This window comes from Oncorhynchus clarkii, chromosome 3 (assembly GCF_045791955.1).
Source record: "Oncorhynchus clarkii lewisi isolate Uvic-CL-2024 chromosome 3, UVic_Ocla_1.0, whole genome shotgun sequence".
Taxonomy (NCBI): domain Eukaryota; kingdom Metazoa; phylum Chordata; class Actinopteri; order Salmoniformes; family Salmonidae; genus Oncorhynchus; species Oncorhynchus clarkii.
The window spans coordinates 9,850,963-9,878,684 of record NC_092149.1 but is presented as its reverse complement, the minus strand read 5'-3'; the positions used below and the strand labels follow the sequence as shown (position 1 = coordinate 9,878,684).

General features: G+C 46.1%; 1 protein-coding gene and 1 pseudogene across 2 annotated transcripts; both read left to right on the top strand.

The window, feature by feature from the left end:
• On the top strand, positions 1 to 9,802 carry LOC139387540 (T-cell activation inhibitor, mitochondrial-like). Of its 2 annotated transcripts, none has more exons than XM_071133847.1 (11): positions 1 to 127; positions 599 to 703; positions 1,069 to 1,201; positions 1,591 to 1,738; positions 1,979 to 2,243; positions 2,530 to 2,652; positions 3,061 to 3,158; positions 3,324 to 3,415; positions 3,522 to 3,754; positions 5,094 to 5,225; positions 5,359 to 9,802. In XM_071133847.1, the coding sequence occupies exons 2-11, from the start codon at positions 669 to 671 to the stop codon at positions 5,582 to 5,584; spliced, it is 1,485 nt and encodes a 494-aa protein (XP_070989948.1). In that variant the 5' UTR covers positions 1 to 127; positions 599 to 668; the 3' UTR covers positions 5,585 to 9,802. The 2 variants fall into 2 exon arrangements, with proteins under 2 accessions (XP_070989948.1, XP_070989954.1); XM_071133853.1 differs by lacking the exon at positions 1 to 127 and adding an exon at positions 186 to 245 and having other exon boundaries at positions 5,359 to 7,863.
• LOC139387538 (E3 ubiquitin-protein ligase TRIM71-like) lies at positions 6,232 to 27,722 on the top strand (annotated as a pseudogene).

Genomic DNA, 27,722 nt, shown 5'->3' with positions numbered 1-27,722 from the left:
AGTATAGTAGTGCGATTGCTTTTGTCTGTCTGATTGCTGTGCATGGACCACTGGCTGACGTTGGACTCAAAATCTATGTAAAAAAATCCCTGCCATACTACCAATTCAGCAATGCAGTCTTTAGAAGGTAATCTGTATTCGTTAATTTTGATTCTGAGCCAAACACTTATCGACATGTGGCTGGTACAGTCTGAATGTGGTTGCTTATTTTCAGTTGACAGCTAGCTTGCAAGGAAGCTAGCTAGGTGGGTAAACTAGCTGAACCTGTTTGTTGTTGTGATTATCTGTTAGTTATAACAAGTCATACAATGTATTACTCAGTTTTGTGCTGGAATAAACTGAAAGAACTTGCAAGCCAGACGATTTGATAGCGTTGTTGTTTGGAGTGTTCTCCAATGTGTCCCCTTGGCCTTGCCTTAGGCTAGTCCTGTGAATGCCAAAGATACTGTAAATAAGACCCATTTTGAGTTTGCACCCACAACCCAATGCTTAGCTGGCTAGCTACTGCTGTAGTATAAATGCTACAACAATCTTTATTAAGATTTGTCAGTTTGGACCAGTCAGTCAGCTCATAATCTGTAACCTATTTTGTCAACAGGAGAGAATCAACACCTGTGGATGTCACAAGTCATTGATTTGATGGTGTCCAGCTAGAGCTAGCTACAGCTATGTCTGTGGCCTCGCTCCTGCGAAGTGCCATGAGGTAAATAACCCACTATAGTGCTTACATTATCATACTTACATTATCACATGCACTCAGAATTGATTTTGTGAAAAGGACCACTGTTGTTAGTGATGTAATGCATAGTTTCCCAAACTTGGTCTTGGGGCACACCTGGGTGCATGTTTTTTTCCCAGGCACTAAATAGCTGATTCAAAAAACCAACTCCTCATCAAGATTTTACCATTTTAATCAGCTGTGTAGTGCTAGAGCAGAAACCAAAACGTGCACTGGAGGGGCTGAGTTTGGGAGACCCTGATGTAATGCACAGCAGGCTCCCTTTGGACTTCATAGTGATCATAGTGACAACCCTTTATCCTCCCTCTCTGGTCCATGTTGTTTTTCAGAGTGGGGAACAGACATGTCGCAGCACATTTGGTCCATCAGAGAGCTCTTTCAGGGGCAGATGCTATCAATGCACTGAGACCTTTCTACTTTGCAGTGCACCCAGACTTCTTTGGCCAGCATCCCAGGGAAAGGGTGAATGATTATGTCCTGTCGTAGTTCAAAAGAGCAATAATGTCCATGTATCATAGAATTGTGTCGTAGGGCAATTCCACGGCGACTTAACAATTTCCATTCAACATTTTACAAAAACACATTTACCTGAAGAACGGTGTAGATGCAGCATAAACCGTCCTTCTGTTACCAAACTTTGCATCTGCACTATTATTCAAGTAAATGTGTTTTTGTAAAATGTTCAGTGGTATTTGTTAAAAGTAGTCCTTGTGCATAGAGTTGTATGGTTTGTTTAACTTTGCATTCATTGTTTTTTGTTTGACATTTTTAAAGTGAAAAATATGAGCCTCAGAATCATTCTGTTATCGTGGAATTGCCAATCAAAACGGTCTTTGTGTAATTCTCTTCAGGAAGTGAATGAAAATTCCCTCAAGAGACTCAATGGTTATTTGGAAAACCTTCAGAAACCTTCCCGCTCAGTCCAACCAACAAAGCTCACCTTTTATGTCAGGGAAATAAAGGAGAAGGAAGACATTCAGAAGGACGTCCTTCCTCCTGGTAATGTCCTTTTATCCTGCTTAAAATGTAGACTATACAGTATTGGTGTTTCTTGATCATTTGTTTTTTTCATACCGTTTCCTCTGAGAGAGTGAGTATTATGCATGGATGCATTCCAAATGACACCCTATGCACCCTGGTTAAATGTAGTGCACTATATAGAGAACATGCTGCCATTTGCAATATAGATGTTTTTTTGTGACTGACTATGTTTGTAATACATTTGACCACATTTCCCAGGGTTCCGTTCGGTCAGCTTCACTCTGCAGACCAAGGATGTCCTGACCACCGTAATGAACGTGTTGAAGTCCTGCAGTCTGTCCACAGAGCACATGAAGGGACTGAAGGCCAGCTCAGAGTCACCCAAGAGCCAGCAGCCAGTGGCTGGGCATGGGAACCCTTTCTACAGGCCCATCAAATGGGACAAAAGCTACTACAGCTTCACTGGCTTCAGAGACCCAGAGCAGGAGCTGAAGCAGGCCAAGAGAGTAGAGCCCACACTAAGGTACTGTATAGTGACTACCTAGCCAAAGCAAACGGTAACTTTTTATGTATGTAGAATGACATAGACATTAGCATTGCTTTAGCTTGATCACTTTTTAACTGTCAACTCAAATTCACAGATGCATTCCGAAGACGGGTTTAAATAGAAACAAATGATCTTGCTGTCTTTGTCACTGCCTGTGTACTTGCATTCCTCTGGTTGGCTCATTCCACTCATGCCTTGAGAGAAGTGACATGCTCTACAAGCGAGCCATTGGTCTGTCTGAAGAGTTGTCTCTCTGCTGCAGCTTGTGGCTGAGAAACCATGAGAAGGAGGCTAAGAAGAAGCAGAACGCCAGTGTCCCTCGACGGGAGGAGCTGAAGAGACTCAAGAAGGAATTGTGTCAGAAATTTGCCTTGGAAGATATTAGGTAATCATCAACACTCTGAACAACAGCTGTTCCATTCTAATAGAAGAAGAAAACATTGGTGAGTTTCATTAAGTGCACCAACTCCCATGCAGATAGAAAATGGTGCAGAGATGCATAGTAAAAATCGAAATGTCACATGCTCCGAATACATGACTCTGATGCACAGTGCTGGTCCTATGAAGTAAAGTGCATAGACCCTTCAGCTTCATAGGGTGCATGTTTGAGTGAGTTACTGTTTGACTGGGTTCTACTGGCCTGCGGTACAACAGAAGGTGGTCAATGTCATTCCAAAGTAACGTATTATCAATGTTCTGGAGACTTTGAGCCTCCTGTTGTTACAACATGACTGGGGATCTCTGCTCTCACTTGAACACCTGATCTGAGGACAATACCTCCTCCCTCCTGCAGGTGGCAGCGCAGCTGGGGAGTGACTCACAGATGCTGTCAGCTCCAGAGTCTGAGCCGTCTCTCCCAGCAGAACCCTGAGGCTGTGCTCAACCTGCGAGGTATACACACCTGGAAGAGAGTCAATAAGGGTCTTTGTCCTAAGAGTGGGCTTGAATTGTTCTATTCTGTTGACATTTTGAAAGATGTCCTGACTGACAGAGAATGATGAGTGAATTAAAATGATGTATGGTAAATTACTTTATGCATTCCTTATTTTCTTTTAGGACACACTATAATATTCACTGACCAATCAGGGATGAATGCCTCGGGTCATGTGATGCTGGGAACAATGGATGTTCATCACCAATGGACAAAAGTATGGCACATGTTACATTTCAGCTGGAAAAGTGACCAGTCTTTTTTATTCTCCTGTTGCTCATGTTCTGTGTTTGTTTGTGTGTGCGTGTGTACATGTGTCCTAGCTGTTTGTGAGTCTCCCCAGCTACCGTAGCCTGCTCCAGCAGACAGAGTGGCTGAAGGAGAGGATCAGCCATGTGTTGGGAGGTATTCAGGTAATTAACATAGAGAGACTGGGACCTGTACAGCCTATAGAGGAACACTGCAGCATCCTCAACACCTTCCATAAGAGACTACTGGCCCGACGCCTAGCCCTGCATCCCAGGAGCCTGCAAGGTCTGGCCATGACCCTGGAGAAGTAAGAGACTCTTCCCTATCCACCCACACCACAGACCATGTACCCGACTGTCTACCAGTGGGCCAAAATACTCTGTTAATGCAGCACATTCCTGTTCAAGGGTGTGATTTTGATGCTACTGTAATACCAGTCTGTAGAATTACACTGAACAAAAATATATAAACGCAAAATGCAAACATTTCAATGGTTTTACTGAATTCATATCAGGAAATCAGTCAATTGAAATAAATGTATTAGGCCCTAATCTATGGATTTCACATGACTGGGCAGGGGCACAGTCATGGGTGGGCCTGGGAGGGCATAGGCCCACTCACTAGGGAGCCAGGCCCACCCACTGGAGTACCAGGCCCAGCCAATCAGAATTAGTTTTTCCCCGCAAAAGGGCTTTATTACAGACAAAAATACTCCACAGTTTCATCAGCTGTCCAGGTGGATGGTGCATGTGAAGATGCCGGATGTGGAGGTCCTCGGCTGGTGTGGTTACACGTGGTCTGCGGTTGTGAGGCCAGTTGGACATACTGCTAAATTCTCTAAAATGACATTAGCGGTTTATGGTAGAGAAATGAACATTAAATTATCTTGCAACACCTCTGGTGGACATTCCTGCAGTCAGCATGCCAATTGCATGCTCCCTCAAAACTTGAGACATCTGTGGCATTGTGTTGTGACAAAACTGCACATTTGATTGTCCCCAGCACAAGGTGCACTTGTGTAATGATCATGCTGTTTAATCAGTTTCTTGATATGCCACACCTGTCAGGTGGATGGATTGTCTTGGCAAAAGAGAAATGCTCACTAACAGGGATGTAAACAAACAAATGTGTGCACAACATTTTAGAGAAATAAGCTTTTTGTTCATATGGAACATTTTCTGGAATCTTATGTCATCTCCTGAAACATGGCGCCAACACTTTGCATGTTGCGTTTACATTTTTGTTCAGTATACATTTAGCTGTGGGACGACTTTTCCTGATGGCCGGGGGGCCGGAACATAGTTATAAATCATTTGGATCCCAAACAGATATAGTATTTGACAAAAGCAGAATAATTTCAAACCTTGATTACATTGGGATAGGATCACATAAGCCTTGCTATTTATGTGTGGGAATACTTGAAGAGATTTCTTTAAATAAAATCACTTTGAGATTTTTTTTTTGTGATTTTAGTATTTGATGTCCAACAACAATTCCAAAAACGTTTTTATTATTGATTTATTTTGCTCAGAGAACTTGAAGGGCCAAATTAAATCACCAGCGGGCTGCCTAGAGGGGAACCTGGTGTAGAGGCATGTGAGAGATTCCCTGACCACTGATGATGTACCTGTGGTGTTTTGTCCCAGTGACCGCTTCAGCCCCAGCCTGCATGAGATGGGTCACTTCGTCATCCCAGCCACCTGTGAGCCCAGCAGACTACAGACTTTCCTCCAGAGCATGGCCTGGGAGGCCCGACAACGAATCAAACACAGGAACCAGTGAGTGTCTGTCAACCTTGTGTTCCTGCCCTACTTCCTACATGTCTGTGTACGTTGTTGTATTGATTATCCCTCGGTCTGTGTGTGGCTAGGCGTGCTCTGTGTGTGACCCTGACCTGTGTCCGTCCCCCAGGCTGCAGAAGGAGGAGGAGGAGGTACTGCTCCACTGCCTGGAGGCTCTGGCCCTGAGGAATCTGTCCAAGGAGCCCAGTGTCAGACACAACCAGATGATCCCCTGCTGCAGGCGGTTGCTGGAGGAACGCTTCCCCCTCATGGAGGGCCTCCGGGTGGAGGTCTCCCACTTCTACTCTGTCATGCAGGACGGGGACTTGTGCATCCCCTGGGACTGGCAGGGCTGAGGGGACAGGGGACATGCTGCAGCACGCCTGGTTGAACCAGGCTCAATGCTATGCTCACCATGTCTACCACCACGCTACACTGCAGCTGCCACACAGAGAAACAAACCCACCGACTCTCACAAGGTCAATCACGTTATCCTTCTACTGGAGAGGACAGATAAACAGACATACTCTTTTCACACTATTGTGCTGAACCAGGGCCCGGTTTCCCAAAGGCATCTTAAGGCTGAGTTCATAGTTAGAACCTTCGTAGGAGCATTGTTAAATCTCTGAACTGTTTTCCAAAGCCATCCTTACTAAAGTTGCACTTGAAAACGCTTGTTATTTACCACCTGCCTCAGATCACTCCTAGAACAGCTAGTGTTATTTTTCCCTTCCACTAAACATAGACTCAAGATGCTTCTCTGTCTCTCTGTGACCACCGATAACTTCATAACGATGTTGACTGCAAATATAGAGTTGCCAATGCCTTTGCAATCGTTAGAAACAACCAAAAGACAAAATTATGCTTAAAATGAAAACCGATATGACTGCATTCAGATATAAATAGCCTACCTACCTACAGTGTAGTCTACATAGGCCTATATTTCCATTAGTTTTATTTATCTATTTGGCTACCATCTGTAATTTCTGCCTTTATATATTTCATGATGTGTCAAATCTTGATTTAGTGCATGTATTATAGGGTAAGCATTACAATAAGTGGCCTCAGTATTTGCAGCCGCACTAGCTGATCTGTCGTCAGTATTGTGGAATAATTATAATTTTAAGGTAAGATATTAATTAAGAAAGCTGATCCGATTTCTTTCAATCTTGTCAGTATCGACACACTTAGCGAACGTTCTGTCTGCGTGGCGTTGCATATGCTGCCATTGTAGGAAAGATGCATCGTTAAAACACTCGTAAGCCTAAATTCCATCGCTATCGAGAAGCCAGGCCCAGTACTGTGCTGGCGTGCATACGTTCTTTTCATAATGTCCTTTCCAGCATGTTCCAGTAACTATGGTGGATAGGATGGGTAACCAGACCAGCTCAGCTTGGTTTAGTAGTGTGAATAGGTTTGGTCAGAGCAGGCTGGTACAATAGAGTTAGTTTGTATTAACCAACCAGAAGGCCTAGTATCTTGAAGTCAGTCAGTGTTCAGGAAGGTGTGCGTGTGAATAAACCAACACAGAGGAATAGTATCAGTATTTTCATTAGGGGTGTATGAGGGAAAACGACATGTTTGTTAATGTAGTTCAGTGGCACTTTAGATTGATTGTGTTATTTTAATGAACATTTAGTGGAGTATTATTTCCGAGACGATCTACGAAGACAACTATTACACTTATTCAAATCTATTACACTTGACTTTAAACTGTACAGAAACACACTTTGCTATCACAAAAGAAGAGCTAAGGAAAGAAATGGCTCGGTATTACGATCCGTCTCATACGATGACCGGAACGGGAGACGTCATATACTGTTGCAGTGTTTAAACTCTACACTAGATGGTGTGCTCTCTCACTAAACTCAGTATGGGGTTCATTGGTTTTTGTAATGAAATATACATTTCGGAGTGAGATTTGATGTTCTGGTGTTTCTCAGAGTAGGAGTGCGGATTTAGGATCAGTTTGGCCTTTTAGATCACAATAAAAAAAAAACATTGCATGGACAGGGGAGACCTGATTCTAGATCAGATGTTTGATACATAGAGCCTCTGGTTAGTGGTCTACTGTAGGTTGATCTTGACTGAAATGGGCACCAGCTATTAGAAGAAGAGCTAAAGTACTGGAAGTGGATCCCACCACATTGATGCAGCTCTCGTGTGATGGGACAGTCAAATGGAATGAAGACTTCATACTGCAAGATCAAGTAATACTAACTGCATCAGTTACCTGACTAGCTAGAATACTGTCGAGACAGCCGGGAACAATAATGATTAATATATGTTTGTTTTTACCTCTTAACTTTAACACAACCAATACCACAGAATAAAGACCTGCTAAAAGATGGATCATTGATTTAATATAATATCATTTAGAGATGCTAAATGACAAAATGTAAAATGTCCATGACTATTGGGATTAACACTATTTTCAACATTCTTGTTTGTTTGCCATTGTCCTTCACAAAGTGTGTTGTAACTTGTTGCAGAGCTGACTGACTCCATCCCTAATCAGCTCTGTGCTGAACGGTTGTCAAAAGCCAATTTTATCCAAACACACCCATTCATAAACTCTACATGAACATGTGGATGTCTCTCTCACTCTCCCAGAGTGATAAATGTGTGTTGAATTAGACGATATGAAGTCCCTCCCTCCTCTGTATACTGAGCCAGAACTATATAGATAGATAATGTGTTTATTTAAATCAGTGGTCAGAACAGCCTCTTCAAAGAAACAACAGATCCTAGATCCACCATCACCTGTCTGCCTGTCGGTCTGACTGTCCAGCTCCTAGATTCAGGGCCCGTAAAAAGTAGTGCACTAGGGAATAGGGTGCCATTTGGGATGGACCCTGGGGCAAGGTGGGATGGATATTAGCAGAGTAATTCTTAGCTTTTTAGGAGACATTCATAGATAGGGGAGGTTGTGTCCTGCCTAGCATGGGGTTGGCCTTCTAGCAGTGCTGGTGTTAGTCATCCTGCCTCTTCATTGTGCAGGATATGGGTTTGGTTGGTTTATGGCAAGCTGATCCTGATCGGCCACTTCCTCCTAGTTAGAGAGGAACCCCCTCTGAGTTTGAGTGTTGCCATTAAAGCCATAGAGGTCATGATGCTAAATCAGACTGTTTTGAAACAGGAAAGCCTTTAATGATTTATACCTGAACTCCCACTGTTGTTACCATACGTCCCCTGATCTAACGTAGTCTGGGTACCAGTCTTTAGAACTAACATTCCACTCCTTCCCACTCGTCTTTGGCAAATGACAAGAGTGGCAAGGAATCGAATGTTATTACTGAACAGAGACAACAACCAGGCTAGCTCTAACGCACTGTTATTACCATACTGCTCCTGCTCTGATGCGTTTTCACAGACCTGGGAGGGGGGCTTTCAATATCAATTACCCCATTTGATCATGACAAGAGGTGGCGACCTGACCAGCGTTTGGCCCTCTTGTGACTGTGGTAAAGGTTTTAATCAAGTGCAATAAAGTTGGCCATTATTCTGTAAAATAACAAGGGCCATCAATATCTTGAATGTCAAATGAAAAGTAATGGGAAGACAAGCATGCTACCTTTCCTGTTATTTAGGTTGCTGGGACAATAACTTGAATGTCCCTGGCTACTTCAAAATAGATCATATTTCTGGTTCTGAACTGAATGTTTCTGATCCCTCTACTCTCTTTCCCAGCGTCATCTCGCTTCCTTTAGTAACCAGAAAATACATCCTGGCATTATGATCATAACATTCAGTTCAGAACCAGAAATATGATCTACTTTGAAGTAGCCAGGGACATTCAAGTTATTGTCCCAGCAACCTAAATAACAGGAAAGGTAGCATGTTTATCCACCCGTGACTTTTGATTTGACATTCAGATATTGATTGGGGCTTGGTAGAGTATTACTGGTGTTCATGTGATTCCCATGTTTTATGTCTCCGAGTCTTTCACAGATTTGATTTCCCAAGTTTAATATGACTCAGGGAAGGGAGACATGCATGTTAGAAGTCGACGCCGTGCCTACCCCGGCCATCAACACAAGTGCTGTGGAACTGTCGTCTTAGTCTAATGGTTAAGATTGGTTGGTTGGTTCCTCCCGTTGGAGACTCGGGTTCAGATCTCGTCTGGTTAGACGGACAACCAAGTTGTCTTTGGCCATTTCCAACACTGACGCTTCTTGACTCTTTCTTTCCATAGTGCCCCAGGTCTAGTAGCCTCTTGGGTTTTTCCTCTGAGCAGGATTGGGCGGGGCCAGCTCCTTATCCAGGACTGGATAATGTGGTCAGAGCTCTGTCACCCAGGCTGGCATCCCACTGCTTATTTTGGACTGCCAACATGTAAAGGATAAACCTCACTGAGGTTCTCCTGTCCTGGCCACTGTCTGTGTGTGTGAGATATTCCTGGAGACTGAACCCAAAGCACAACATCAATGGCATGGCCTTCACAGAGGCATGCATGAGTAAGCATTGCTTGTCCGTCTGAGACAGGGTGAATGGATACGATCATGATCAGTCATTTATTTGTTCACATTCAAAGTGGGCATTAGAGTTGTTTAAATAAAACGTTAGCATTAGGCTACTTACTGCAGTTTAAATACAAATTATTGCGTTTTTAGTTGTTTTAAATACACAAGCCAGAGAGAAAGTTTGATTTAGTTTGCCTGGTACCATGGAACCAATGGAATCGTCTCAAAAGTGTCAAATGAAATTAAAGCCAGTCTATAATTTTTTCCAGGAAATTAAAATATTGAAATAGATCCCTTGTTTTTGCACAACTGCTGTTTGAGGTCTACGCCACGACATATTGCATACTATATTGTAACATTTCCAATTAAAATGTTACTGTTAAAATGCCATGAATAGGGAGACGCTAGTATGTAACTGCCCAGCCCCGCTGTCCAACAAAGTCCCCTTCCGTGTGATGAAACGGAAGTATGCTCACGGCTGTAGGATTAGAGACATTCAGGGCATTTTCGAGAAACTCACGTCCTGCAGTTAACATGGCACATAATACACATATATAGTAAAACCGTCGTACCTCTTGATATGCGGTTCAGTACAACATGCGTAAAACGCGTGCACAAGCGCAAATGAACACAATTCCATGGAACGCTTCATTGCACGGAACGAATGGATTCATTCTGCGCTGGCGGATGGTCAAGGAAAGCCAGGGGAAAACGCTGGACATTTGATCTCAAGAAAGTGCAGCCTTTTATGAAGCACAACGAATGCATCACAGAGAGCATTTCGTTCAGAGAAGGTATCATAGAGTAACAAATCCTTTTTGGGAGACTGTTCAGCAACTGTTTGGCTATTTGATCTTATGCGCGCAAGTATCGAGCTAACTTATTACATCAAATGGATTCATTATTTAATTGCCTTCAACAGTCTCTGTTTGATGCGCATGGTTGGTTACATTTGAAAGAGTTGTGATGGTGGATTAGAATAATTGGGCGGACACTTACTGTTAACACGTTTGTGCGTAAATTAACAGAGGAATTGATAACGAAAACCGGCAGTGGCCCTTCTCTGTGCTTGGGGAGAATTCGGGTGGGGGACACGCAGCCGATTTCATGTTTGCCACAATATTGGTTTATTCCCCGCAGCATTGACGTAAACAAGAACATACAACTCTGTAATATTAAGTTATAATTACTCTCACATTTCAATACGCAAAACACGTAAAATGTGAATTATGTATGCAAATAAGGAAGACCCGAAGTTGTTTCTATTCCAAAGAGCTTTCATTGACGTTGACTGCCATTCCAATTTCCTTCAAACGCACGTCCTTCACCGGCAGACCTATTTAATCAGTTACACATTTTATTTGGTGTCAGTGAGTGGATACCAATTTTGCACAATAGGAGCAACATTTAATAGAACCATTTAATCTAGTCTATCGTCATTGCATCTATTTACAAAGGCAACCGTAGGCTATGTCTAAATGCCGGTTTAAATACCCCTATTCCAAAGCAGTCGTGCAAATGGCTTCATTCCCTGACTCCGACTTGACGACATGCCCCCTATGCAAACAACTGTGCTGCTCCTCTGCTCCACTCTCCTCCAACTCTTCTACCTCCTCGTCCTCGTCTCATACCTCAACTAGCTCATCTACCTCATCCTCCAGAAGGCTCCACGTCCTCCCATGCCTCCATGCCTTCTGCAGGCAGTGTCTGGAGGGCCAGCGGAACCCCGAAGACCCCTTGAAACTCCGGTGCCCGACTTGTGACCTAAAGGTTCTAATGCCCGTATCAGGAGTAGATGCCTTGCCCTCCTCAAACTTTTTATTTAACAACATGTTGGATGCCGTGGTAAATTTGTCTGAGGAGCAAATCAACAATACTGTTAGCAGCAGGGGCAACAACTTGTCTCACAGACACAGCAGAGAGCCCCTGTGCAGCTCTTGCAACGAGGGCAATCCCGCTACCTCTCACTGCCGAGACTGCCAGGAGTACCTTTGTAACAACTGTGTATGGGCACACCAGAGGGTCCGGCTTACCAAAGACCATTTCATTGATAGACTAGTGGAGAGTCTGTTTCACCAACACCTGGGGAACCGAACCAACAACTCTAACAACACAACTACTGCCACTCTGAGCCGGTCCTCCTTCCAGTCGAGCTACTCTCTGCTGCCTGTCTTTCAGGACAGAGAGCATGACAATGCGGTAAGTTTCTCCATCTAACAGCAGTAATGTTGTTTAATATCATCATGACATAGCCCCCATCCTCCCATATCCTCGGTCTGACCTACCACCTCTTCAAAGCCTAATGTGGGTTTGGGTGTTATTGGACACCTCTTCAAAGCCTAATGTGGGTTTGGGTGTTATTGGACACATCTTCAAAGCCTAATGTGGGTTTGGGTGTTATTGGACACATCTTCAAAGCCTAATGTGGGTTTGGGTGTTATTGGACACCTCTTCAAAGCCTAATGTGGGTTTGGGTGTTATTGGACACCTCTTCAAAGCCTAATGTGGGTTTGGGTGTTATTGGACACCTCTTCAAAGCCTAATGTGGGTTTGGGTGTTATTGGACACCTCTTCAAAGCCTAATGTGGGTTTGGGTGTTATTGGACACATCTTCAAAGCCTAATGTGGGTTTGGGTGTTATTGGACACCTCTTCAAAGCCTAATGTGGGTTTGGGTGTTATTGGACACCTCTTCAAAGCCTAATGTGGGTTTGGGTGTTATTGGACACATCTTCAAAGCCTAATGTGGGTTTGGGTGTTATTGGACACCTCTTCAAAGCCTAATGTGGGTTTGGGTGTTATTGGACACCTCTTCAAAGCCTAACGTGGGTTTGGGTGTTATTGGACACATCTTCAAAGCCTAATGTGGGTTTGGGTGTTATTGGACACCTCTTCAAAGCCTAATGTGGGTTTGGGTGTTATTGGACACCTCTTCAAAGCCTAATGTGGGTTTGGGTGTTATTGGACAAACTCAAATGGGATCTACCATTTGGGTTTGACATTCCATAGCAATATTACAGTCTCATAACACCAATTTCTCAGTCTCATAATACCAAAGTCATGGATAAATAATATATGATATAAATGTACATTTGGAGAGTAGTTGGAGCAGTGTCTCTGCTGGGGTGTACTTGGACTAAGCAGCAGTGCAGTCCCTCACTCCTGTCCATTGTCTAACGTCACTAGGTGCCATTCTAACGTCAGTAGGCGTCATTCTGACATCACTAGGCGTCATTCTGACGTCACTACTAGGCGTCATTCTGACGTCACTACTAGGTGTCATTCTGACGTCACTACTAGGTGTCATTCTGACGTCACTACTAGGTGCCATTCTGACACAGTTGCCAGGAGCCAGTGCAGACGTGAGACAATACACTCCTGTCCTGACTCCGGTGCAGACAGTGTGGTGTAGGAGTGCCTGCTCCCAATAGAGAAACATACAGGAAGCCTTTACTCAGTGGAAGGCCAGTCGGAATGTCGTGACGTTAGCCTTCAGCAGAGCAGTCATCTGGGAGACATGTTGAGGATGGGACTACACACACATTCTCTCTGTATTCCCACACCCCCACAGACACACTTTCTGTTTGTTCTACCCATTCACCCTCTTGTCTACTAATTCTCTCTACAGTCTCTGGTGAGAACGTTGAATGTTACAGAGAACACTGTAACACCAGCTCAGTGAGATGGTTGATCATTCCTGCCTTGTAGTGGGGCAAAGCCAAAGAAATCCAGCATCTGAATAGCCATGACAACAAGTAGGTTAGGTTAAAGTTAGCCACCTCAGACATAGTGTGCACTACTTTTGACCAGGGCCATAGTGTGGACATAGTTTTGGTTAGATTTGTATTTATTTTTCCTGCCAGACGTTTGACTAGAAACTCAACTCACTACGATACCTTATGTAACTTATTGTCTAAAAAACAGTTTCCCTTTGCTAGTTGTGAATGGCCTTTGGTCAGAACTAGTAGGAGGTCCATATCCATTCAATGTTTAAGCTGAGAGAATGTTGTGCTCTGTCTCTGTCTCTCTCTGTCTGTCTCTGTCTCTGTCTCTGTCTCTCGTCTCTGTCTCTGTCTCTCTATGTCTCTCTCTCTCTCTCTCTCTCTCTGTCTCTCTCTCTGTCTCTCTCTCTGTCTCTCTCTCTGTCTCTCTCTCTGTCTCTCTCTCTGTCTCTCTCTCTGTCTCTCTCTCTGTCTCTCTCTCTGTCTCTGTGTCTCTCTCTGTGTCTCTCTCTGTGTCTCTCTCTGTGTCTCTCTCTGTGTCTCTCTCTGTGTCTCTCTCTGTTTCTCTCTCTGTGTCTCTCTCTGTTTGTCTCTCTCTGTTTGTCTCTCTCTGTGTCTCTCTCTGTCTGTCTCTCTCTCTCTGTCTGTCTCTCTCTCTCTGTCTCTCTTTCTCTCTCTGTGTCTCTCTCTCTCTCTGTCTCTCTCTCTCTCTGTGTCTCTCTCTCTCTCTCTCTGTCTCTCTCTGTCTCTGTGTCTCTCTCTCTCTCTGTCTCTCTCTGTGTCTCTCTCTGTCTCTGTGTCTCTCTGTCTCTGTGTCTCTCTGTCTCTCTGTCTCTGTGTCTCTCTCTGTCTCTGTGTCTCTCTCTGTCTCTCTCTGTCCTTCTGTCTCTCTCTCTCTCTCCTTCTCTGTCTCTCTCTCTCCTTCTGTCTCTCTCTCTCTCTCTCTCTGTCTCTCTCTCTCTCTGTCTCTCTCTGTCTCTCTCTCTCTCTGTGTTGACTTTGATTCCAACAGAAGGTCACAAGGTGGAAGGGACGGAAGCCCGTCACTGCATTGTTGCTGTTGTCTGTTTTCTCCCTCAGGCTTGGGGTCAGGTGTTACGAGGGCGTGGCCACACTGGTTGCCATGTGGTGACGGTGTAGAACGTTCAGTAAAGACTGACCTAACCCAAACCTTTTTGTAGATTACATTAGGATAGGAAGACTTGATTATTCTATAATGAGGAAATTTGAAAGTTGCTGGTATGTTTAGGCCTTGAGTCATTTGGATAGCCAACCTAGTTTGCTGTGCAGCTTAATGACATTTTAGAGGAATGCATCTAACTCATCCTCTAATCAACAGGACAATAAGAGGTTAGTGGTTAGAAGAGAAGTCTTTTGCGTGATGACACTCCCATCCTGTCACTAACCAGTTTAGTCTGTCTGTAACTCTCATCTAATGTCAGGACGACCTGATGAGACACTGCTACAGGCTATAGGTTCATGTGTTTTCAGATATTGTCTCAGTCACTAACCAGTTTAGTCTCTGTCTGTAACTCATCTAATGTCACGACGATCTGATGAGACACTGCTACAGGCTATAGGTTCATGTGTTTTCAGATATTGTCTCAGTCACTGAAATAAAAGCCACTGTTGCCGTTATTGACAACACTGACAGCTATGAACATTCAGTCAATGATTCCACAGTACATTAGACAGTTAACTGGGGGGGAGGCCCGTCTCTCATTGACTACACTGACAGCTATGAACATTCAGTCAATGATTCCACAGTACATTAGACAGTTAACTGGGGGGAGGCCCGTCTCTCATTGACTACATTGACAGCTATGAACATTCAGTCAATGATTCCACAGTACATTAGACAGTTAACTGAGGGGGGGAGGCCCGTCTCTCATTGACTACACTGACAGCTATGAACATTCAGTCAATGATTCCACAGTACATTAGACAGTTAACTGGGGGGGGGGGTCCGTCTCTCATTGACTACACAGGGGGCTGCTGAGGGGAGAACGGCTCATAATAATGGCTAGAATGGAAGAGTGTCGAACACAAGGAAACCATGGGTCTGATGTGGTTTATACCATTCCATGTATTCCTTTCTAGCCATTACTATGAGCCTGTCCTCCCCAATTAAGGTGCCAGCTGTCGCCTGTGATTGGCTACCATCGCTCCTACCAGTGCAGTGAACTCGTGAGGAATCTTGTCTGGTTTGTAATTCTGTCTAGCTGGGGATCTCCTCTGTGAACCAACCTCAGTCACTATTTTATTATTCTGCTTCAGTTCTTCTTCCTCTTCCTCCCTGTGCCTCTCCTTTTCAGTTTTAACCCATTTCATGTGAGAGAGGGAGCCCCTCCCGGTGCTTTGATATTGAAAACTATTGAAAACTGCCCTGGCCCTGCCCCAGTTTATCCCCGGCCCAGCTTAGGACCTAACCAGAGAGAGAGGGGTTCCTTTCCTCCTATGGTAGGACCAGACCTTCATCAGGAATGTGGAACGGTCTTCATTAGGGCTGAGGAGGGAGGCCTGACTGGCAGTATTACTAATAGACCTCTTATGTAACAGAATTAGAAGCCAGACAGAAGAACTGGAGATCTGTTGTTTTATTCCCATGGAAAGTTCTCTCTCTAATGTAGCTCTATTCCTGCTAGTTCAGCTGGTTCTGAAGGTGGATGAACATTGCAGATGTTGTCCATATTGATTAGTTCTAGATCAAATCTTTAATACACGTTAAAGTTCTACTGTAGGCTACACCTGCACAACCATTGCATTGGCAGGACAGGTCTTTTAATGAAAGGAATTGTACGTCTTTTCTCCCCGTGACTGTAAATCTCTGTGTTGAAGAGACAGAGTGGACGTTTGGTTTCCCTGCTGGTCCTACAAGGCGGCAGACATCAGATATTGCATTAACGATGGGGCCCAGCCTTCTCATTGGGAATATCAAAACAATGTCTAGCCAAAATAACTCTGTTTATACGTCCCTAATGGCACCCTATGCCCTAGATAGTGCATTACTTTTGACCTGCCCCCTAAGGTAAAGTAGTGCACTATGAAGGGAATAGGGTCCCATTTGGAACGTTGACTCTGTGTTGCCATAAAGCAGGCAGCACGGCTGGCGAGTCAGTGGAACATATGTCTGAACATTTAATGCTGTTGTATGAAGAAGACAGATGGAGCAGTCAGTCCAGTCCAGGGACATAAAGAAAGCAGTTGGAACGGTCTGCAGATTGTGTTTCTGATGAACAGTGGGAAGTAGAAGGGTGATTCACTCAGTGTGGGTCACGTTTCTTCTTCTGCTGAGTGTACATTTTAGTACAGATGGAATATCACCATTGTAGGAAACAGAATGGGTGTACACACAGTCACAGCTGTGTGGAAGTGTTGGACACATCGATCAGTGTAGAGCTAGAGCTTGTCAAAGAGAGATGTGTCAATGACACTTCCCTTTAGTTGTGTAGTTCCTTCACTCTACCATTAACCAGGGGGCTCATATGGGTGTGTGTGTGGGGGGGGGTGTAAGTTAGTCCCCCCCCCCCCCACACACGCACAGCTCACATGGAAGCGCTTTCATAATTTTATATACAAGAAATGTCTGGCATGGCATCAAAGCAGCTCTTTCTCTGGGATGGGATGGAAGCGCTATTCCTAGACAGCGAGGGGCTCCGAAACGTCTCATGTGTTCTGGCTCATGGTCAGTCCATAAGGAGGCACAGTTCTTTATTAGGGTTCTGAAATGCTGGGAACTTCCCCAAAAACTTTTCCAGAAATCCTGGTTGGAAGATCACTGGAATCGGGAGGGAATAAGCAGGAAATATAGGAACGCTCCAAACAGGAATGTATAAAAACCTTTGAGTTTCGGTAAAGTTACAGGAATTTAGCAACCCTAGTGTATCAGAACTGGAGGTCATCTACACACAGAACAACTTGGTGTATTGCTTGTAGTGTTCTATTGTAGAGGCTGAGCCATAGAGATCAAGTCCTGCATGTTACTGGAAGAACACCCAAACCAACAAACAAATCAAATCCAGTTTTATTTGTCACATGCACATGGTCAGCAGATGTTATTGCGAGTGTAGCGAAATGCTTGTGCTTCTAGTTCCGACCATGCAGTAATATCTAACAAGTAATCTAACAATTTCACAACTACCTTATACACACACAAGTGTAAAGGAATGAGTAAGAATATGTACATAAATATATATGAATGAGCGATGGCCGAACGGCATAGACAAGATGCAGTAGGTGGTATAGAGTACAGTATATACATATGAGATGAGTAATGTAGGGTATGTAAACATTATATAAAGTGGCATTGTTTAAAGTGACTAGTGATACATTTATTACATCCAATTTTTCATTATTAAAGTGGCTAGAGATTTGAGTCAGTATGTTGGCAGCAGCCACTCAATGTTAGTGGTGGCTGTTTAACAGTCTGATGGCCTTGAGATAGAAGCTGTTTTTCAGTCTCTCAGTCCCTGCTTTGATGCACCTGTACTGACCTCGCCTTCTGGATGATAGCGGGGTGAACAGGCAGTGGCTCGGGTGGTTGTTGTCCTTGATGATATTTTTGGCCTTCCTGTGACATCGGGTGGTGTAGGTGTCCTGGAGGGCAGGTAGTTTGCCCCCAGTGATGCGTTGTGCAGACCTCACTACCCTCTGGAGAGCCTTACGGTTGTGGGCGGAGCAGTTGCCGTACCAGGCGGTGATACAGCCCGACAGGATGCTCTCGATTGTGCATCTGTAGAAGTTTGAGTGTTTTTGGTGACGAGCTGAATTTCTTCAGCCTCCTGAGGTTGAAGAGGCGCTGCTGCGCCTTCTTCACGATGCTGTCTGTGTGGATGGACCATTTTAGTTTGTCCGTGATGTGTATGCCGAGGAACTTAAAACTTAACACCTTTTCCACTACTGTTCCGTTGTTGTGGATAGGGGGCTGCTCCCTCTGCTGTTTCCTGAAGTCCACAGTCATCTCCTTTGTTTTGTTGACATTGAGTGTGAGGTCATTTTCCTGACACCACACTCCGAGGGCCCTCACCTCCTCCCTGTAGGCCGTCTCGTCGTTGTTGGTAATCAAGCCTACCACTGTAGTGTCCTCTGCAAACTTGATGATTGAGTTGGAGGCGTGCATGGCCACGCAGTCATGGGTGAACAGGGAGGACAGGAGAGGGCTGAGAACGCACCCTTGTGGTGCCCCAGTGTTGAGGATCAGCGGGGTGGAGATGTTTCATACTCTCACCACCTGGGTGCAGCCCGTCAGGAAGTCCAGGACCCAGTTGCACAGGGCGGGGTCGAAACCCAAGGTCTTGAGCTTAATGACGAGTTTGGAGGGTACGATGGTGTTAAATGCTGAGCTGCAGTCCTTAAATGGGTATACCTCTTGTCCAGATGGGTTAGGGCAGTGTGATTGCGCACTGCTGGACAGAGCGGTACGCACTCAGTCATGGTGCTCTCTGTCTCTCTCTCTCTCTCAGCTGATATTGTCACCCTATTTGTCTTGATATGGTGGTCTTGCACACTGTTTTCAGTCTGGCTGTGTGTGTGTGTGTGTAGCGCTGTGCGCGTGTGACTTCTGGGAAACCTAATTAGCACGGACAGGGCACCCTCGGGTTGTGTTGATCTGCATGCTCCATGTTCCCTGTGTGTTTTACATCACCCCTGTGTGTTTTACATCACCCCTGTGTGGGAATTCTGGGACGTTGCATTATTCTGTCCCTCGTTACATTTCCAGTAGATCTACAGGCTAGCGAGGAAGCAACAACTTAGTTGAATTTACTGTCTGAGATTCTGATGAATCATAATTCCAGATGTCTTCTGATTTGGATGTGTTATGAAGTCCACCATCCCAGGGAATGGTTCCATTGTCCCCTTTTTTCACTTCAGACACATGAAATAACATGGACGTGATAACAGCTCTCCTGTTCCACAGAAGTCCAAGTGCATCCTGACTTTGGCCACTTCTGTTGGCAGTTTGGTGTTTAAAGGCCCCTCTATTCCTCCCCCTCCCTCTGTGATGCTGATAGATACAGGATCACAACCTCTGGTACGATAACACAACACTAGGACTGTAACGGTCACAGAATTTTGGATGACTGTAATTGGCCAGCCAAATGACTGCGGTCACCGTAATAACCGTTTTGAATAACAAACGTATTATTTTGGCTGCCATCTTTCTCCTCTCCTCTGCTGCTCTGATCTGGGGGCTAAAGACATCAGCATACTTCAGTTGGGCTGGCTGCTAGCCCAAACCCAATGAGTGTACTCGCAAACTCCTTTAAAAGACCTTCGCTTGAAAAACGTGAAAAAAGCGTCAATATTACCGTTTGTTGATTTGAGACCCCGTAGCCTGTATAAACTTCATCAAAATAGTCCCAATTAATTGAAGATAACCCAAGATACCCGTCATTCATTTAGACATTTTTATGTTTGGTGCAGCATGAAAAAATGTGTGGCCAAACAGCTGAAAAAAACCTTACCAAAGTCCTAAACGTGGTGTTGAGGGCTGTGTTAGAGGTGTTAGTCAGCGCTGATGGTTGGCCTTTGTTGTGGGGAGCAGAAAGCACCTCTGAACTCCTTCATTTGGTCATTTCATTGAGACGAATCCGCCTCAGTGATTACTGTCGGATAGATCCGTTGACATTTTCAAATGGCTCACTGGGAAGAGGGAAGGGGCCAATGGGTGAGCTATGTACCCCGACCCATGCTGAGTGATCCATCATTTAATTTAAGGGCTTTGTGGTGCTGAGTGGACTAAACACACACACTCTCGTACTGAATCTCCAGAACTAACTCTAGAGCATCCAGTCTAAATGAACTCTCATTGTGAAAACTCTCTGACAACTTCACCTCTGCATTAAACCTTAGTATCGTCAGAGTATGTCCCCAAACCAGCACCAAATGATATTATGACTGTTGCTATAGAGACATGTACTAGCTAAGTACTTCAATACGGTGCTTGAATGGATTTCTGGATACATGCCACACATACATACATTTTAGTGGTAATACATAGGAACACATCTAAGATAAACATCTTTAGGGGCTCTGTATTGTAAATATTGATGTTCTTGGCAACAGACCAATGTAATTGTTTATTGGCCTCCTTTCTCTATACAATGTAGTGATTGGCCTGCATCACTCACCCTGCTTTCTCCATCCTATCCTGTACGCTCTGCCCTTTCACTCCTGCTGTGATGGGAAAAGTAGCCAGTCACCTTTACTCAAGTATGACATCTTAATAGAAAATGACTCAGGTGAAAGTCACCCAGTAAAATACTATGTGAGAAAGCCAAAGTATTTTGTTTCAATATACTTAAGTATCAAAAGTAAAAGTGTAAATAATTTCAAATTCCTTATATTAAGAAAACCAGACGGCATGATTTTCGTGTTTTTTAAAATGTATTTACGGATAGCCAGGGGCACACTCCAATACTCAGACATAATTTACAAACAAAGCATGTGTGTTTAGTGAGTCCATCAGATCAGGCAGTAGGGATGACCAGGGATGTTCTCTTGATAAGTGCGTGAATTGGACCATTTCCCTTTCCTGCTAAGCATTCTAAATGTCATGAGTACTTTTGGATGTCAGGGAAACTTCACACCACTGCACTTCTGCTTCCTCTCTTCCATTCTTTCTTACCCTTGTTTCTTCTTTCACTCTACTCTGCTTTAGACAGGACTGTGTCCAAAACACTGAGTATGTGATGCCGTACAGTACATCGTTGTGCAGATCGAGGCAGAGCCACAGCTTAATGTCATTGTTACTATTATTAAATCGTCAGGACCCGAGTCAACATGTTAGATACTGTACAGAATGTAACAATAGAACTGGCTGCGGTTGGTTGTTGCTGTATGTGAGAGGATAGATGTTCTGTTGCTGACTGTCTGCTTCTGTGCCTGTCCCTCTGCAGGTTCTGTTGCTGACTGTCTGCTTCTGTGCCTGTCCCTCTGCAGGTTCTGTTGCTGACTGTCTGCTTCTGTGTCTGTCCCTCTGCAGGTTCTGTTGCTGACTGTCTGCTTCTGTGCCTGTCCCTCTGCAGGTTCTGTTGCTGACTGTCTGCTTCTGTGCCTGTCCCTCTGCAGGTTCTGCATTTCTTTTGTGATACGTGCTCCGTGCCTGTCTGTAGGGAGGCCAGTGTGGGTTGTCACTCGGGCCACAGCCTCCTCTACCTCCAGGATTCCCTGCAGGACTCCAGGACCCTCACCATCCAGCTGCTGGCAGACGCCCAGCGGGGCAGGCACGCTGTACAGGTGGGTACTGGGATGCAGGGCAGGCACGCTGTACAGGTGGGTACTGGGATGCAGGGCAGGCACGCTGTACAGGTGGGTACTGGGATGCAGGGCAGGCACGCTGTACAGGTGGGTACTGGGATGCAGGGCAGGCACGCTGTACAGGTGGGTACTGGGATGCAGGGCAGGCACGCTGTACAGGTGGGTACTGGGATGCAGGCATGCTGTAGGTGGTGGGGACTCTACATAGATCTATAGGGGGATATACAGCGGGGACTCTGCGTAGATCTATAGGGGGATATACAGCGGGGACTTTACGTAGATCTATAGGGGGGACTCTACGTAGATCTATAGGGGGATATATAGGGGGGACTCTACGTAGATCTATAGGGGGATATATAGGGGGGATTCTACGTAGATCTATAGGGGGATATACAGCGGGGACTCTACGTAGATCTATAGGGGGATATATAGCGGGGACTCTACGTTGGTGTGTGTGTGTCTAACGACCACTAGTCAGCTCAGACAGTTTGTATTCAGAGTCTTGATGGCATCAGGAGCAGAATGGATCATTAGTGTCCTCTATCACTCCAGCCTCACATGGCCCGGAGAATGGGAGTGGGAGAGAGGGAGGGAGAGCGGGCGAGAGAGGCCATAGTGCCCATTTATAGCCCCTCTAATACTATGTCTGCGTCCCAAATGGCACCATGTTCCCTACATAGCGTTCTACTTTTGACCAGAGCCCTATGAAGGGAATGGGGTGTCAGCCCTATGAAGGGAATAGGGTGTCAGCCCTATGAAGGGAATAGGGTGTCAGCCCTGTGAAGGGAATAGGGTGTCAGCCCTGTGAAGGGAATAGGGTGTCAGCCCTGTGAAGGGAATAGGGTGTCAGCCCTGTGAAGGGAATAGGGTGTCAGCCCTGTGAAGGGAATAGGGTGTCAGCCCCGTGAAGGGAATAGGGTGTCAGCCCCGTGAAGGGAATAGGGTGTCAGCCCCGTGAAGGGAATAGGGTGTCAGCCCCGTGAAGGGAATAGGGTGTCAGCCCCGTGAAGGGAATAGGGTGTCAGCCCCGTGAAGGGAATAGGGTGTCAGCCCCGTGAAGGGAATAGGGTGTCAGCCCCGTGAAGGGAATAGGGTGTCAGCCCCGTGAAGGGAATGGGGTGTCAGCCCCGTGAAGGGAATGGGGTGTCAGCCCCGTGAAGGGAATGGGGTGTCAGCCCCGTGAAGGGAATGGGGTGTCAGCCCCGTGAAGGGAATGGGGTGTCAGCCCCGTGAAGGGAATGGGGTGTCAGCCCCGTGAAGGGAATGGGGTGTCAGCCCCGTGAAGGGAATGGGGTGTCAGCCCCGTGAAGGGAATGGGGTGTCAGCCCCGTGAAGGGAATGGGGTGTCAGCCCCGTGAAGGGAATGGGGTGTCAGCCCCGTGAAGGGAATGGGGTGTCAGCCCCGTGAAGGGAATGGGGTGTCAGCCCCGTGAAGGGAATGGGGTGTCAGCCCCGTGAAGGGAATGGGGTGTCAGCCCCGTGAAGGGAATGGGGTGTCAGCCCCGTGAAGGGAATGGGGTGTCAGCCCCGTGAAGGGAATGGGGTGTCAGCCCCGTGAAGGGAATGGGGTGTCAGCCCCGTGAAGGGAATGGGGTGTCTGCCCCGTGAAGGGAATGGGGTGTCTGCCCCGTGAAGGGAATGGGGTGTCTGCCCCGTGAAAGGAATGGGGTGTCTGCCCCGTGAAAGGAATGGGGTGTCTGCCCCGTGAAAGGAATGGGGTGTCTGCCCCGTGAAGGGAATAGGGTGTCTGCCCTGTGAAGGGAATAGGGTGTCTGCCCCGTGAAGGGAATAGGGTGTCAGCCCCGTGAAGGGAATAGGGTGTCACCTGGGATGCAGACAACCACTCAGAACATTAGGCCACTCCTTCTTAGTTGGCTGGCTGGGAGGTAAGTTGTCCTCCAGCTGTGAATAGAGAGTGAAGGGTGTTGGGAATGGGATGGCTTTGGGAGGACGGACACAATGGAGAGGAATTCTAGGAAGACGCTTCCTTCCCCCACCCTGTCCCCATACACCCCCCCCCCCCTCTCCCATATCCCCCAAACCAACTCACTCACATGCCAATGAAATATGTATGCCCCTCCCCTTTCTCAAAACACAATAGAATAACACACCTCACCCTACCCCCTTCAGTTCTGTAACGCTCAGTTGGTGTTTTGAGGCTCACTTAACTTGAAGACCTAATTCACCAAATGCTGCTAACTCAATCTAGGTTGAGTGTTTTTAGCTCCTGTGAAGAGGCTGTACTATGACAAGGACCAGCCTGATAATCCATTATCTCCTATGAAGAGATCTCGTGGGCTGTGTCCCAAATGGCACCCTGCTCCCTATGGGCCCTGGTCAAAAATAGTGCACTACAATTTGGGACACAGATAATGTTCATGGGCTTGAATGGCACAAAGCCGAGCTGTAGAACTCTGTCCTGAAAGGTAGAAGACCTTTGGCCTAAAGGGTTACATTAAAACACCATAATCTCATTTGCCGCCTTTTTCTGCCCGTTCTGCCACCCCCTTAACCTCTGAACCAGGATTTGTTACCCCTATAGATGACGTCATTGGTGCTTTCTCTCTGATTGACACCACCACCCTGGTAGTACCCCTCATTCCATTGGTTGAGCTCAGCCCTGCCGGGACGGATCAGGTTATGGACGGTTGTCAGCTCCCACCTAGTGAGAAGTTAATTTAACCTTTTTGTCCTAGTCAGTCACACTTTATATCAAGGCCATTTAGCAGACACTTTTATCCCAAGAGACTTAGTCATGCTTGTATTCACTCTCCCTACAGTTAAAGGCCTGTCTGCTGATTAAGCATTTTGGTAGCAGATCTTAACACAGTCTTAACTTAACGCTCTGAGCTTTAGTTCCAACCCCTATATCCACCAGAGGTGCCTCTATAGAGTGACTTCATGATGAGGACCCACTACTGTCTGGAAAACAGCTGCTGTGTTGGCCTGGGGTCAACAGCCTCTCTCCAGCAGTGGTACTGGAGCCAGTCTGAGGCATTTAATTCACTCAACCAGCTGGCCTCATACTGAAAAGACTTTGAGAGGTCACTCATCAATTCCTCCACTGATATGGAGGGGAGGAGAGGAGAGCCCTGGTCCCTGGTGCAAAAAGGTTGAGAAACACTGACCTCCTGCATCTGATAAGGAACAATGTTTCACTATTTAAAGGTCTTAACCTCTTGCCGCTCCGATCCCTTTAGAGGGATCATTTTCGTCTACATCCGGTGAATTGCAGAGCGCCAAATTCAAATTAAATTACAAAAAAATATTTCATTTTCATGAAATCACAAGTGCAATACACCAAAACATAGCTTAACTTGTTGTTAATCCAGCCGGCCTGTCAGATTTCAAAAAGTCTTTACGGTGAAAGCAAACCATGCGATTATGTGAGGACAGCTCTCAGCAGACAAAACATTACAAACAGCTAGCAGCAAAGTAGTTTGGTCACGAAAGTCAGAAAAGCAATAAAATTAATCACTTACCTTTGATCTTCGGATGTTTGCACTCACGAGACTCCCAGTTACACAATAAATGTTAGTTTTGTTTGATAAAGATTATTTTCATATCCAAAAACCTCCATTTGATTGGTGCGTTTTGTTCAGTAGTCCACAGGCTCGTGCGGTCACGACGGGCAGACGAAAATTCCAAATAATATCCGTAAAGTTCATAGAAACATGTCAAACGTTTTTTTATAATCAATCCTCAGGTTGTTTTTACAATAAATAATAGCTAATATTTCAACCGGACGATAGCCTTTTCAATAGAAGAGAGAAAGAAAAGGTCGCGCTCCTGGCGTGCATGCACAAATCTGAGGACATCTGGCTATCCACTGACGCAATGTGATCATTCTCTCTCATTTTTCAGAATAAAAGCCTGAAACTATGTCTAAAGACTGTTCACACCTCGTGGAAGCCACAGGGAAAGAATATGGTTGATATCCCTTTAAATGGAGGATAGGCTTGCAATGGAAAAGAGTAGTTTCAGAAAAACACTTCCTGGATGGATTTTCCTCAGATTTTCGCCTGCTATATAAATTCTGTTATACTCACAGACAATATTTTGACCGTTTTGGAAAATTTAGAGTTTTCTATCCTAATCTGCCAATTATATGCATATTCTATCTTCTGGGCCTGAGAAATAGGCAGTTTACTTTGGGCACGTTTTTCATCCAAACATCAAAATACTGCCCCCTAGCCTAAAGAGGTTTTAAACTGTCAGGACTTAACCTGTGAATAATGTGTCAATGTACCATTCAGGTCATGCTACATTTTGTACCCACTAAAGCAGTTTCTTAATGATTTACCTGCAGCTGAGCATTGAGAAAGCACAGGCTGTTGCTGAGCAGGTGGAACTGAAGGCCATGGCGGTCCAGTCAGAGGTCAAAGCCATCACACAGCGTCATAAGAAGGCCCTGGAGGAACGAGAGTGTGAACTGCTGTGGAAAGTAAGTTGGTTTTCTGCTAAGTAGTATCATACTGTAGGACCTACAGTACATTTACACATTCCAACAATGTTACAAAACCTAACAGACAGGTGTAACTATCTTTTCTTTCTCCCTTCTGTCCCTTTCCCCTCTCCCTCCTTTTGCCCTCTCTAAAGGTTGAGAATATCCGTCAGGTGAAAGCCAAGTCCCTCTATCTCCAGTTAGAGAAGCTGCACCAGAACCTGACCAAGCTGGACAGCACCATCTCTACAGTAACCCAGGTCCTAGAGAAGGGCAGTAGTCTGGACCTGCTGCTGGCCAGAGAAAGCATGCTCCTCCAGATCACAGAGCTGAAGGCCCTCAGGGAGCTGTTACTGCCGCAGGATGATGATCGCATCCTGTTCACCACCCCCGACCAGACCTTGCTCCTCGCCATCCAGTCCCTAGGTCTGGTCAGCTCCGGGGCCTTCGCCCCCCTCACCAAGGCCCAGGGAGAGGGGCTTTGTCGGGTCTTGCAGGGTAAGCAGGCTTCCTTCACTGTGGTGGGGTATGATCATGATGGAGAGCTCAGGCTGTCTGGTGGGGACAGTGTGTCAGCTGTGGTGGTGGCGTCCGATGGTAACCTGCTAAACGCTGAGGTGACCGACCATCAGAACGGGTTGTACACGGTCAGCTACCTGCCCAAGGTAGAAGGAGAACATCTGGTGTCAGTCCTTATCTGCAACCAGCACATCGAAGGCAGCCCCTTTAAAGTGCTGGTCAAGTCTGGCCGTAGCTATGGAGGTATCCCCTTGCCGGTGGCCTCGTTCGGCAGGGAGGGGGACGGAGATGGGCAGCTGTGTCGCCCCTGGGGGGTGTGTGTGGACAAAGAGGGCTACATAATCGTAGCTGACCGAAGCAACAACAGGGTGCAGATCTTCAAGCCGTGCGGTTCCTTCCACCACAAGTTTGGTACGCTGGGCTCCAGACCAGGCCAGTTGGACCGACCAGCTGGGGTGGCCTGCGACAGCCAGAGGAGAATCATCGTTGCCGACAAGGATAACCACCGCATCCAGATCTTCACCTTTGAAGGCCGGTTCCTCCTCAAGTTCGGAGAGAAGGGAACCAAGACCGGTCAGTTTAGCTACCCCTGGGACGTGGCGGTCAGCTCGGAGGGAAAGATCCTCGTCTCAGACACCCGGAACCACCGCATCCAGCTCTTCAGGCAGGACGGCACCTTCCTCAATAAGTACGGCTTTGAGGGGGCTCTATGGAAACACTTGGACTCCCCCAGAGGCGTGGCCTTCACTCAGGAGGACCACCTGGTGGTGACAGACTTCAACAACCACCGTTTGCTGATCATCCGGTCGGACTGCCAGTCGGCCCGCTTCCTGGGATCAGAGGGAACCGGTAACGGTCAGTTCCTGCGGCCGCAGGGCGTAGCAGTGGACCAGGAGGACCGCATCGTGGTGGCTGACTCCCGGAACCACCGGATCCAGGTGTTTCAAACCAACGGTAATTTCTTATGCAAGTTGGGGACTCAGAGTAGCAGCTTTGGACAGATGGATCGCCCATCGGGTATAGCTGTTACTCCTGACGGAAGGATTGTTGCCGTGGACTTTGGAAACAACCGAATCATTATGTTCTAG

Bases quoted from the DNA above. Each gene is read 5' to 3' on its own strand.
- LOC139387540 (XM_071133847.1), top strand. From the start codon at position 669: ATGTCTGTGGCCTCGCTCCTGCGAAGTGCCATGAG. The intron at 3,159-3,323 runs GTATACACACCT...ATTTTCTTTTAG, and splicing joins GGCTGTGCTCAACCTGCGAG to GACACACTATAATATTCACT. The intron at 3,755-5,093 runs GTAAGAGACTCT...GTTTTGTCCCAG, and splicing joins CTGGCCATGACCCTGGAGAA to TGACCGCTTCAGCCCCAGCC.